Source organism: Hemiscyllium ocellatum, chromosome 19 (assembly GCF_020745735.1).
Source record: "Hemiscyllium ocellatum isolate sHemOce1 chromosome 19, sHemOce1.pat.X.cur, whole genome shotgun sequence".
Taxonomy (NCBI): domain Eukaryota; kingdom Metazoa; phylum Chordata; class Chondrichthyes; order Orectolobiformes; family Hemiscylliidae; genus Hemiscyllium; species Hemiscyllium ocellatum.
In genome coordinates, this window is record NC_083419.1 from 17,341,975 (window position 1) to 17,354,672 (window position 12,698).

The window sequence follows — 12,698 nt, forward strand, 5'->3', positions numbered from 1 at the left end:
GAATGAGGCTTGTGAGCCAAGGAGGGTACAGAGATAAATGGGAATGGGGTGGAGCTGGGGGAAAGTAGCTGAGGGTGCAAATAAGTACATCAAGGTGGGGTAATGGTGATAGGTCAGAGAGGAGGGTGGAGCAGATAGACTGGAAGGAAGGTGGACAGGTTTGACAAGTCATAAGGGCAGTGCCGAGTTAGAAGTTTGGATCTGGGATAAGGTGGGGGGAGGGGAATGATGAAACTGTTGAAATCCACATTAGTCCCGTGTGGTTGGAGAATCCCAAGATGGAGGATGAGGCATTCTTCCTCCTGGCATCGGGTGGTTACGGTTTAGTGATGGAGGAGGCCCAGCACCTGCATGTCCTTGGCGGAGTGGGAGGGGAGTTAAAGTGTTTAGCCACGGGGCGGTAGGGTTGCTTTGTGCGTGTGTCTTGGAGATGTTCTCTGAAGCTTTCTGCAAGTAGGTGTCCTGTCTCCCCAATGTAGAGGAGACTGCATTGGGAGCAATGGATACAATAAATGATATGCATGGAAGTGCATGGTAAATCTATGATGGAAGTGAAAGCTCCTTTGGGACTTTGAACGAAGGCGAGGAGGGAGATTGAACCTGTGTTTGCAGGTTTTGCAATTCTTGCAGTGGCAGGGGAAGGTACCAGGAGGGGAGGGTGTGATGATGGGGGGATGTGGGCCTGACGAGAGTGTTCTTTACAGAATGCAGATAGGGAGGAAACTATAATTCTGGTGGTGGGGTCCATTTGTAGGTGGCTGAACTCACAAGCCCCATTCCTGATGAAGGGCTTATGCCTGAAACATCAATTCTCCTGCACCTTGGATGCTGCCTGACCTGCTGCGCTGTTCCAGCACCACTCTGTTGACTATGTAGTTTCTTACAGTCCTGTGCAGAGATAGTGGCAGGACCAGGCCATAATCCACCCAAATAGAATGTTTTCTGTGGTGCATCTGTACAACTGGTGTGTCATAACATCTCGGAACAGGTTGATGGAAAACATCTCAGGTCTTCTCCCCCGTATAACATGAACCGGAGGATCCAGGTTAATCGGCTCTTGTCCCTGCAACAACTTTCCAGCTGTTTGGGGCCGGGTAACCCCAAGAACGTTCTCATTGGTTGCCACCCACCAGCCAATCAGGAAATGGGTGCGTCCGCTGATTTGCATGTGGGGCGGAGCGTACCCCACGATACGTCTACCAATCAGAAGGTGGCGGGCGCGGAGAATTTGCCTGAATAGGCGGGCACAATGCGCGAGCGGGCGGGGTGTGCGGGCAAGCAGCCAATCGGAGGGCGGGGGGGACGGTTGATGATTTGCATAGAGGGCGGGATTGCTGGTGATCAGCTGGAGGCTGTGGAGGGGCTGGGTTACTCTGTGAAGGGGACAGGCGGGACGGGCAGGACTGGAGGCAGTGTAACTGGCGTCCAGCCGCTACTCTGTTGGAATATGCAGCGTAGAGATGGGCGGGCGGGTTAAACCTTGGGGCCGGACACTGGAGGACGCGAGCCGGGACTCTGGTTACGGGGGCGCTGCAGACTCGGTACGCTCTTCTTCCACCAGCCTGTCACTGTGCTGTTCCCCGGCCACTCATGGAGCGGAGCCCCGCGGCGTGGGCACCGGCGGCGGGGGCGCTGGCAGTAGTAGCTGCGGCTCGGTGAGCGGGACTCTGGCCGAGGAGGCCGACATGCTGGAGTGTCGGCTGCCCGAGCCCGAGGAGCTGCCCTGGGTTCTGCCGCAGCTGCAGGCGGTGCTGGGCTCGGTCCAGCAGCAGCCGCTGGCCGAGTGTCCGCGGGACTCGCTGCGCCGCCTCTCCTGGCTGATCAGCCGGCCGCTCCTGCGGGTGTCGAGGGAAGCGCAGCGGCTGAGCCTGCGGTACGCCCGCTGCGGCCGGGCCGAGGTGCAGAGCGCCCTGCGGGCGGTGCTGTCCTGGCCGCTGGCCCGGGGCTGCGTGGAGGCCGGACTGTCCGCCCTCTCCCTTTACAACATGAGCAGTTGCCGCGGCTTCGGCCAGGGCAAGTCGGCCAGGTGTGGCCTCACCCTGTCGGTCGGTAGCTTCTTCAGGTGGATGGTGGAGAGCGGACTGGCCCCGCGGATCCACCAGCACGCCGCTATCTATCTGACAGCTGCGATGGAGAGTCTGCTGAAGGAGCTGCTGCTGCGGATCCTCCAGAACGGGGAGGCCAGCTCGAAAATCACCCTGGAAGCGATCGAGCAAACTGTCAACAACGACCCGGAGTTCTGGGGCATCTGCCAACCTTATCTGCACCTCCTGTGTGGCAAGAATGCACAGGGTAAGTGCCACCGTGAGAAATGGGTATCTCCCCTGTTACCTAAGCTAGGATCTGTGTGTGTGTGTGTGTGTGTTTCTCTCTCTATTGAATTCCTCAGTTGAAATGCAGCACTGACGTCCTCTCCATCCGTTCGTGGAATGTGGAGTGTTACTTTAAAGCCAACATTTGTTACTTATCCCTAGCTGCCCTTGAACTGGCTAGGTCATCTCGGAGAAAATAAAAGCCAAGTTAACGTGGGTTTGTCCGATATCTGAAATGAAAACAGTATCTGTAAGCAGAAAGGAACAAAGTTAACGATTAGAATTCTGAGACCGACACATCGCTGAGTTGCTCCTGTATTTTTTGTTTATATTTCGGATTTCCAGCATCAGCAATACTTGGCGTTTGGTTTCTCTGCAATGATCTAATCGATTCATGAGCAGTTAAAAACGGATAATAAATGTTGGCTATACTGTAGCGGGATGGCACAAGTTGTGCTGTCAGAACGTTATGACGCTTTGAATCCCCCCCCCCAAATAAAGGCTTGGAATATGGGCATCTCTGGCTGGTCCACCATTTATTGCCAATAGGTAATTATCTTTGGTAGTGAGATAGTGAGTTTAGATTAGATTCCCTACAAGTGTGGAAACAGGCCCTTTGGCCCAAGCAGTCCACACCAACTCTCTGAAGAGTAACCCACCCAGACCCATTTACCTTTGACTAATTCACCTAACACTATGGGCAATTTAGCACAGCCAATTCACCTGACCTGGGCATCTGTGGACTGTGGGAGGAAACCCACGCAGACACAGGGGGAATGTGCAAACTCCACGCAGGCAGTCACCCATGTTGTTAGGGAGGGATTTTGATCCAGCAAAGAAGAAACAGCAATATATTTCCAAGTTTTGAATGGGGGTGGCTTGGAGGGTAACTTGTTGGTGATGGTGCTGTCACGTACCTGCGGCCCTTCTCCTTCCAAGTGGGAGACCTTGTGGGTTTGGAAGGTGCTGTCCAAGGAGCATGTGAATTTTTACCATGTGTCTTATAGATGGTGTACACTGCTGCTATTGAGCATTGGTGATGGAGAGAGTAAATACTTGTGGATGTGATGCTAATCAGTTGGGCTGCTGTGCTTTTCCAGCACCACTCTAATCTTAACTCTGATCTCCAGCAGCTGCAGTACCCACTTTTGCCTTGTCCTGCATAATGTCAACTACTTCTGGTGGTGGAGCAGCACACTTCCAGGCAATTAGGGAGTATTCCATCACACTCCTGGCTTTTGCATTGTAGATGCCAGGCTATTTCATGAAATGACTTCAGAGGGCAGTTGATAGTCTCCTTGAAAGTGGAGTTGCAGGTAGATAGGATAGTGAAGAAGACGTTTGGTATGCTTTCCTTTTATTGGTCAGAGTATTGAGTACAGGAGTTGGGAGGCCATGTTGCGGCTGTACAGGACATTGGTTTGGCCACTGTTGGAATATTGTGTGCAACTCGGGTCTCCTTCCTATCGGAAAGATATTGTGAAACTTGAAAGGGTTCAGAAAAGATTTACAAGGATGTTGCCAGGGTTGGAGGATCTGAGCTACAGGGAAAGGCTGAACAGGCTGGGGCTGTTTTCCCTGGAGCTTTGGAGGCTGAGGGGTGACCTTAGAGGTTTACAAAATTGAGGGGCATGGATAGGGAAAATAGGCAAAGTATTTTCCCTGGGGTGGGGGAGTCCAGAACTAGAGGGCATAGGTTTAGGGTGAGAGGGGACAGATATAAAAGAGACCTAAGGGGCAACTTTTTCACGCAGAGGGTGGTACGTGTATGGAATGAGCTGCCAGAGGAAGTGCTGGAGGCTGGTACAATTGCAACATTTTAAGAGGCATTCGATGGGTATATGAATAGGAATAGTTTGGAGGGATATGGATCGAGTGCTGGCAGGTGGGACTAGATTGGGTTGGGATATCTGGTCGGCATGGACGGGTTGGACCGAAGGATCTGTTTCCATGCTGTACATCTCTGACAAGTAGGCCAGACTAACCACAACAGATTCCCCTCCCTGAAGGACTTGTGAACAACAATCAATGATCATTTCATGGTCACTAGCTATGGCTAGCTTTTATCGCTCATTCCAGCGAGTTTCCCACCCTGCCGCTATCTTCACATACCTGACTATGTCTAATCTTGCTATACAACTCTCCTGTCTGGTACCTCTGTACATATTACTGAGTTAAAGCTGCTCAGTAAATGTAAGTTGCTGTTGATAAGGTTGAAGCTCATGGGACCCAAATGTAACTTCTGTTTTTTAAAACATGTGGTTTGAGTAACTTGGTCTCACCCCATGAGCTGTGGCTTCTTCCTCCAGTGCTGGGACTGCAGTGTTATGTACTGTGTTTACTGTCCCTTTACTGAACCTATGCAGGCTGTGGTCCAGGCATTGTGATACTATCGCTTTGTGTTGTGGTTTGATTCGTATCCATCTCAACAGCAGAAGTTTTTTTTTGCGTTCCTGTGAAGTGAATGTTGCCAGCTAAGTTAGCATTTGTTGCCTGTTTGACCCTTGAAAGTTGCGGGTCATGAGCTGCTATCTTGAACCACTGCTGTCTGCATGATGCAGATATAGCCACAGTGCCATTAAGGTGGATGTTCCAGGAAGCGACTGGAGAGGCTTTATAATTCCAAGTCTGGAAGCTAAGTGTGTGGCTTGGGGGTGGGGTGAGAACTCAGAGGTTGCGGTGTTTCGATGGTCTGCTGCTACTGTCCTGTTTAGACAGTAAAGTTCACAGGTTTAGAAGGTGCTTTCAAAAGAATCTCTAAGTCACTGGTATCATTCAGAATATTTGATCATAACTAGTAGCCAGACATGGTGAGCTGCAGCATAACCAATGTTAATTGGGGAGAATTCACTCTTGCTGCAGAGCTTATCACATTTTTTGAGTTACTTTATTAAAATAAAATGTGTGAATCAATGAATTAGGAGCAGGAGTAAGCCATTCAGCCCCTCAGGCCTATTCTGAAATTCGGGTAAGTCCATAGCTGGTCTGATTGTGAACTCAAATCATCAGTGCTGACTGACATCTCCAGTCTGTCTTAAGAAATAAAGCATTTCTTCTTGCATTGGTTTTAAATGGGTGAGCTGAAAATGTGCTGCTGGTTAAAGCACAGCAGGTTAGGCAGCATCCAAGGAACAGGAAATTCGACGTTTCGGGCCAGAGCCCTTCATCAGGAATGAGGAGAGGGTGCTAGGCAGGCTAAGATAAAAGGTAGGGAGGAGGGACTTGGGGGAGGGGCGATGGAGATGTGATAGGTGGAAGGAGGTCAAGGTGAGGGTGATAGGCTGGAGTGGGGTGGGGGCGGAGAGGTCAGGAAGAGGATTGCAGGTTAGGAGGGCAGTGCTGAGTTCAAGGGAATCGACTGAGACAAGGTGGGGGGAGGGGAAATGAGGAAACTGGAGAAATCTGAGTTCATCCCTTGTGGCTGGAGGGTTCCCAGGCGGAAGATGAGGCGCTCTTCCTCCAACCGTCGTGTTGTTATGTTCTGCCGATGGAGGAGTCCAAGGATCTGTATGTCTTCGGTGGAGTGGGAGGGAGAGTTAAAGTGTTGAGCCACGGGGTAGTTGGGTTGGTTGGTCCGGGCGTCCCAGAGGTGTTCCCTGAAGCGTTCCGCAAGCAGGCGGCCTGTCTCCCCAATATAGAGGAGGCCACATCGGGTGCAGCGGATGCAATAGATGATGTGTGTGGAGGTGCAGGTGAATTTGTGGCGGATATGGAGGGATCCCTTGGGGCCTTGGAGAGAAGTAAGGGAGGAGGTGTGGGCGCAAGTTTTGCATTTCCTGCGGCTGCAGGGGAAGGTGCAGGGAGTGGAGGTTGGGTTGGTGGGGGGTGTGGACCTGACGAGGGAGTCACGAAGGGAGTGGTCTTTGCGGAACACTGATAGGGGAGGGGAGGGAAATATATCACTGGTGGTGGGGTCCGTTTGGAGGTGGCGGAAATGACGGCGGATGATACGCTGTATACGGAGGTTGGTGGGGTGGTAGGTGAGAACCAGTGGGGTCTGTCTTGGTGGCGGTTGGAGGGGCAGGGCTCAAGGGCAGAGGAGCGGGAAGTGGAGGAGATGCGGTGGAGGGCATCATCGATCACATCTGGGGGAGAATCTGCGGTCCTTGAAGAAGGAGGCCATCTGGGCTGTACGGTATTGGAACTGGTCCTCCTGGGAGCAGATGCGGCGGAGACGAAGGAATTGGGAATATGGGATGGAGTTTTTGCAGGGGGCAGGGTGGGAGGAGGTGTAGTCCAGGTAGCTGTGGGAGTCAGTCGGTTTATAGTAGATGTCTGTGTTGAGTTGGTCGCCCGAGATAGAAATGGAAAGGTCTAGGAAGGGGAGGGAGGAGTCTGAGACAGTCCAGGTGAATTTGAGGTCGGGATGGAAGGTGTTGGTAAAGTTGATGAACTGTTCAACCTCCTCGTGGGAGCACGAGGCAGCGCCGATACAGTCATCGATGTAGCGGAGGAAAAGGTGGGGTGTGGTGCCAGTGTAGTTGCGGAAAATGGACTGTTCCACATATCCTACGAAGAGACAGGCATAGCTGGGGCCCATGCGGGTGCCCATGGCAACTCCTTTAGTTTTAAATGGGTGACCCCTAATTGTTAACCTCTGTCCCTAATTCCAGTCTTTTCCATAAATCTGAGGATTGATTTTTGTTTTGAGGTTAGGCTGGAGAAATGCGGAAGCCCAATTTGTTCACTCTTTGCCAGGAGTCTTGTAGCAGGGAGACTATCTGTCTCCAGCATGGACTCCTGTCCATGGATCAGGTTGCAGTCTCAAGGCTCCTATTGTAAGTTCTGTTTCAATTCCAAGCAGGAAGGTTACATAAGCAGTTGCATATTTAAGATATCAATATGGTCATATGGAATTGCGTCTTTATTTCACATACTTTAGGTCTATGAAATACAGATGTGAAGGTAATTCAAACACTTTGAGATTTTGGGGAATGATGAAACAGTAACTCTAGTAAGTGACAGAGTCTGAATGCAGACTGGCAGCATCTGCTGGCATCAGGACAGGGCCAAGCACTGGGCAGGTGTCCAGCTGCTTGGATTCCCCAAACACTGCTACACATGAGCATTATTTCATGCATAGAAACTGTTTGTCCATTAATAATTTAACAAGTGCGTCTTAACCCCTCAACAGCAAATGTTACTGACTTTAATAATTAAAGTGGCCTTGTCACCGTCAGTGAGAACTTTGAGTGGCATTATGTCTCTCAGTGGCTATGGTCCCCTCCATGGAGTTATTGGTATTTCAGCAGTTCATGTTTACCATAATAGATACAAAGATTTGAATATCCCACTTTTCATAATATGCAATAATTAGCACTATGATTGGTATCTCTCCTTCCCTCTCTCTCACTCTGTCAATGAATATCCCAAGGTATTTTTCGAATGTTGTATCCACTGCCTTGCACTGGTACAGTAAATTGGCACTGACCTTATTGTGCACCTGGAATGGGAGCTCCAGTGCCCTCTCCACTCATGGGCATGTGTGAGTACTGCTGGTTTCAATATAGCTTTGGTGCTTAGCTTACTGACTTGCTAACACAGTCACACCCACTCCAATACTTAACTTACTGCCACACTGCCTCACTTGGCTTGTAAAAATACAGAAGCATTTGAGAAAGAAGGCATTTTAATGGTTCTGTATTGTTTAAGTTGCTGAGCGTCATGGACGATCCTAATTGTTAGATGTGGGCAGCTACCTGTGGTATTTCTAGTAATGATACCACAGAGGGTGCTTCAACTGCCTGGTTAAAGGGTATATCCTGCAGTTGTGACAGACCAATCTCTAACTTTGTAGAAAGGGTCCAAATGATAGAGGAACTGAGAGAGACATTCTTTTGTATACAGAAGAACAGACAGACATGTTGTCAAAGGTTTCCCCCTTGCACTTAAGGGGATAAATATGTCAATACTAAATTTCAAATAATCCCAACACTTCTTATACTTAAGGAGAGAGTGCTGATTATTTGGCAGATCAATCCCAACTGGCCAAGGTGTTACCATGGAGAAAGCACCAGGAAGTGATAGGCTTCCAAGCTGCTTGGATACAAACTTGTAACTTCTAGCATGCGTAAGTGAGCCACATTATAAACTCAACTGATTTTCAATTTGTTGCAATCGTAGTTATGAGTGCAAACGGAATTGTTCAGCAAGTACTTCCCAGTTATGGGATTTCATCCCTCAGATGTCTTGGGTTTCGCAAGTTTTGTGCAATGCACTCAAAATTCTCAATGCACAGTTTGTGAACTTCTATCTGTAGTCTGACTGAATGTTTAGAACCTCTTTCAGAAATGTTGTCTCCAGCGATGTAACACACCTTTGGTTAAAAATCCCACCAATCCTGCTTCAATTTGGAAACATATCACTGTTCCTGCAGTGTATTCGGTCAAAATCCAGGAATGCTTTTTCCCCAACACCACTGAGTCTCCTACACCCCATGGACTGTAGCGATCAAAGCAGCAGTTCACTGCCATCTTTCCCAGACCAATTCAGGATGAGGGACAAATGCTGGCTTACCCAGCAGCACTCATATCCTGTGATTGATTAATCCAGGAGCATACTTTAAATTTTAATGTAACAGTTTTGAGAGCAAGGCATTAACCTTGTTTCTCACACCCCTGTGGCTTGGGGTACCTAGGACCAGGGAGCTGTCTGAGTTAGGGGTAGACCATTTTAGATTGAGCTGAGGAGGAATGCCTTCTTTGAAGGTGATGGATCTTTGGAATTCTCTACCCTGGACAACTGTGGAGACTCGGCCACTGAGTATATTTGATAGAGAATTTAATAGATTTCTCTAGTTTTTAAACATTAAAGGGTTTAGGACAACAGTGTTGAAGATCAGCCAATGATCTCATTGAAGGGCAGAGTAAGCTTGAGACTGAACTGCCTCCTACTTCCTATTTCTTCAGTAATCTCCAGAGTGAGCGGAGAGTGTTGCCAACTGAGCCAAGCTGACACCTAATCAATATTACCAGGAAAAGATCACCTGTTGCAGTCTGACAGCAGCATCATTTGTTATTAGACAAGCCCTTCCCAGTCGAAGGCTATTGCGAAATGTGAGATCTGTAGTATAACAACTGGTAATTATATACCGGTCCCTGCCCTGAGGCTGTTCTCTGAGAATGAGGGGGGACTGGAGCCCTATTACCCTTTTATTTCCAGCAGCTCCTGAGAGTTTCTAGATTCTCGGTTACATTGTTGCAATCTGATTAGAAAGATTAGGGAATTCTTAATGTTCTGTCAGAGTAGGGCTGGTGATGTTGAGTAGTCTAAAACTCTCGGAGCGTATTCCTAGCTGGCCATCAGATTAGCATTGTGCAGCTCATCTGTTTGTTTGGTTTAGAAAGTGAGTGTCTAGTTTAGATTACAGCGGCTGTGTTGGTTTGTTTTTTATCAAGCTAGTGTCACTGGGCATTGCAATCCAGTTCACAACTGTGTAAAGTGTGTTGCTGGGAGATACTGCGCTCCTCAAACCCTCATACTGCAAATATCCAGACTTCAGTGTCTGTCTCTCTCTCTCTCTCTCTTTCTGTGTCGCTGTCCCCAAGAGAAAGTGATGTCCGTACATGTGCTCTGTATCCTCCCGGGCAGGGAGAGTTTAGGTGTGTACCTGGCACTCCACAAGAGCTGGGAGTGGCCCTCAGATCTGTTGCGGAGACATCTTCCTCCTTTTATTTTTACACCATGAGTTGGTGTAAAATCAACCCATTTGAGGGCATTTGTAAAGGCCCATTTAGACTGAGCTAACAGGCGCTGATTGTAACTGCACCCCTGCGAGACCCAGGCAGCTGAGCAGTTTGTCAAAGGCCGTTTGTGCCCACTATTTATTTGAATACTCGGAGAATGTTACAGCGTTGATGGATGAGGATATGTTAGAACTTTCTAAATCCAGGCTTTCAGGAGACATGCGCTGTGTCCTTCCCGCGCGTACAACATGCTGCACCCATCGTCAGTTTGTTTATTGTTATTAGTTGGTGAGGTGATTTGGATTAGAGAGGAAGGTTTGTACATGCTGTTTGGGATCGTGTCATTGGTTCGGAGAGGAAATCAGCCAGGGCTCCTGTCCGGAAATGGGTTAATGTTGGATAATGTACAGTACTCAGAAAAGAAACTGATTTGAAGTGCACCCAACAACAGTTTTAATAAAAACTTTCTTAATCTTTGTTAAAACTAAAACTGACTTTGAGTGTGTTCCTTCAGGGTAAGACATGACGATTTGTGCCCCTGATTAGTGACCAGTGGACTGAGCTATGTGTTTGTGTTGGCTTATGGGCAGAATGCCTCATCGTCAGAACTTTCCAATAAGCACCTAGACATGGCTTGGCTGGTGGTGAGAAGGGCTCTGCCTGTGAGATCCTTTATGCACACCTGGTCTCTCAGCCGCACTGCACACTGTCCTCGAAGTGGCTGCGGGGGGACGAGACTGTCACACACCTCCTTCTGGAATGTGCCTACGCAGAAGTCTGGAGAGAAATGCAGTGGTGTTTGTCGAGGTTTGTCCCGAGCAGCGCCGTGACGCGGTACTCCATGATCTACAGTCTGTTCCCCGGGACGTACACTGAGACGAACATCAACTATGCCTGGAGGGTCAACAACTCGGTGAGGGACGCTCTCTGGGTGGTCCGAAACCTGTTGATCTTCCAGCTGAAGGAGTTGACCCCGACTGAGTGTTGCAGACTGGCACATTCCAAGGTCCAGGACTATGTGTTAAGGGACATGCTGAAGCTTGGGCAGCTGCCGCCAAGGTGCGGTGGGGAAAGACCACCGTGTAACATCTGCCTGCCCAAGAAGAACAGGGGACCCACACAGTCATTTGGGCCCCGCTGATGCCTCAGCTAAATATATGGACATATGACTGATAAACATACAGACCTGTATATACAAATGATAAATTCTGATCTCTGTATGTAAATGTTTACGTATGTATGGCATGACCAACTGTACAGACCATCAAATTATTTTATAAATAAAGTTTTGAAATTTAAAAAAAGATGTGAAGGGGCACAGTCTGAGATCTTCCTGCTGAAGTTAAATGGGGGTCCATACAGTTATCAGACCCTCCTAGCATGTATTTAAATACAGTCTTGAACAAATAAGAAATGCCTTGGGCTTGTTTGCTGAATAATCAAACTCCAATGTTTGTTTGTTTGTTTCCTTCATTTTGTTGCTGCACAGAACCAAACGGCTTCAGTGACTATGTAAATAAAAATATTTTTGTGAATGAGGATTAGTTCTAGCTGGTTCTCCAACTGGCCTTAACTGTGTAACAGCTTGAGGTATCCAAGTTTCTCTCTGGCCACTAAGCTGCACAATTCTTTTTAAATTCTATACGAGGGACTTTGTCAAAATGGGAGAACGAATTTACAGCGTGGGTATAAAGACAGATACAGGAGTCTGTCTGTTGATATGTTTCATTGTTGGATATTTAAATGTAGTTTTGCTGCTACTAAGGATCCATATTCTCTCACTCTGGAAAAAAAAATCTGAACACAAATCTCAGACATGTAGTTAACAATATTTGAAAAATTTATTTCAAATATTACAGAAATTATTTGGCAAGTCAGTAGCTTTGGAGAAACTGCCAACGTTTCGGGTCGTTGGCTCTTATAGCCATGTGATTGTTATTATAGTATTGATATAAGTCTTAGATTTAAAAAGAACCTGAGTACTGATCTGTTTACACCGAGATTTCTGAAGCACTGTTATTAATGTTACAGCGTGTTCAGCTAAATGTATTATTCAAAAGTGGGACAACAAAAGGTAGATACCACCTCATGTTAATCAAACCCAAAATGAGTTGACTCCAGCAGACTAATCACATGAGGGGTTTGAAGAGGAATTTTACTGGGTTTTTGCATTCCTCTTCTAGGTGACTGAGATTTTGTTCAATGTCCTGCCTTGTCCCAGGAGATGACACTGTTCCTGATAGGTAGGAAGTGTCTAGATTGTCTTGCACAAGGCATTGCGTGTTTTTAGAACAGTTTGGGTGGCCCAGATAATATTTTGACTTGTCTTTTTTTTGACGTGTATATAATGTGAGATCTGACTCAATTTCTTGCACACTCACCACCTGAGTCACAAGGCTACAAGTTCAAGTCTCCCCCTAGGGCTGGAGCACAAAAATAAAAAAAAACTGGAACTTCCAAGGAGGTGGTTATGATTTGGTATGTTTGTCATTTTGGCAAGTTTAACTCTGTTACAGATGAGCAGATAGAAATTTTTCTGTGTGGGAGGTCCCATTCTTGCAACTTGTAGCTTTGCAATGTACTTGCATTTATTTACACATACGCTCCACAGCATTATATATCGAAGAAAATATTTTGTCTGGATTGAATGTAGTTTTAAGTTTAATTGGTTGTCAAGAAAGGTAATCTTTAGAATCTACAT

At 47.6% G+C, this 12,698-nt stretch overlaps 1 protein-coding gene across 1 annotated transcript in view; it reads left to right on the plus strand.

Annotated features, from left to right (window-relative positions):
- The first annotated feature begins 1,385 nt into the window (after positions 1-1,385).
- Positions 1,386-12,698, plus strand: part of btbd11b (BTB (POZ) domain containing 11b) — a 111,938-nt gene continuing 100,625 nt past the window's right edge. The window contains exon 1 of the mRNA XM_060839714.1: positions 1,386-2,292. Within this exon, the coding sequence (XP_060695697.1) occupies positions 1,461-2,292 (832 nt within the window). The 5' untranslated portion in view covers positions 1,386-1,460. The remainder of the gene's footprint in view (positions 2,293-12,698) is intronic.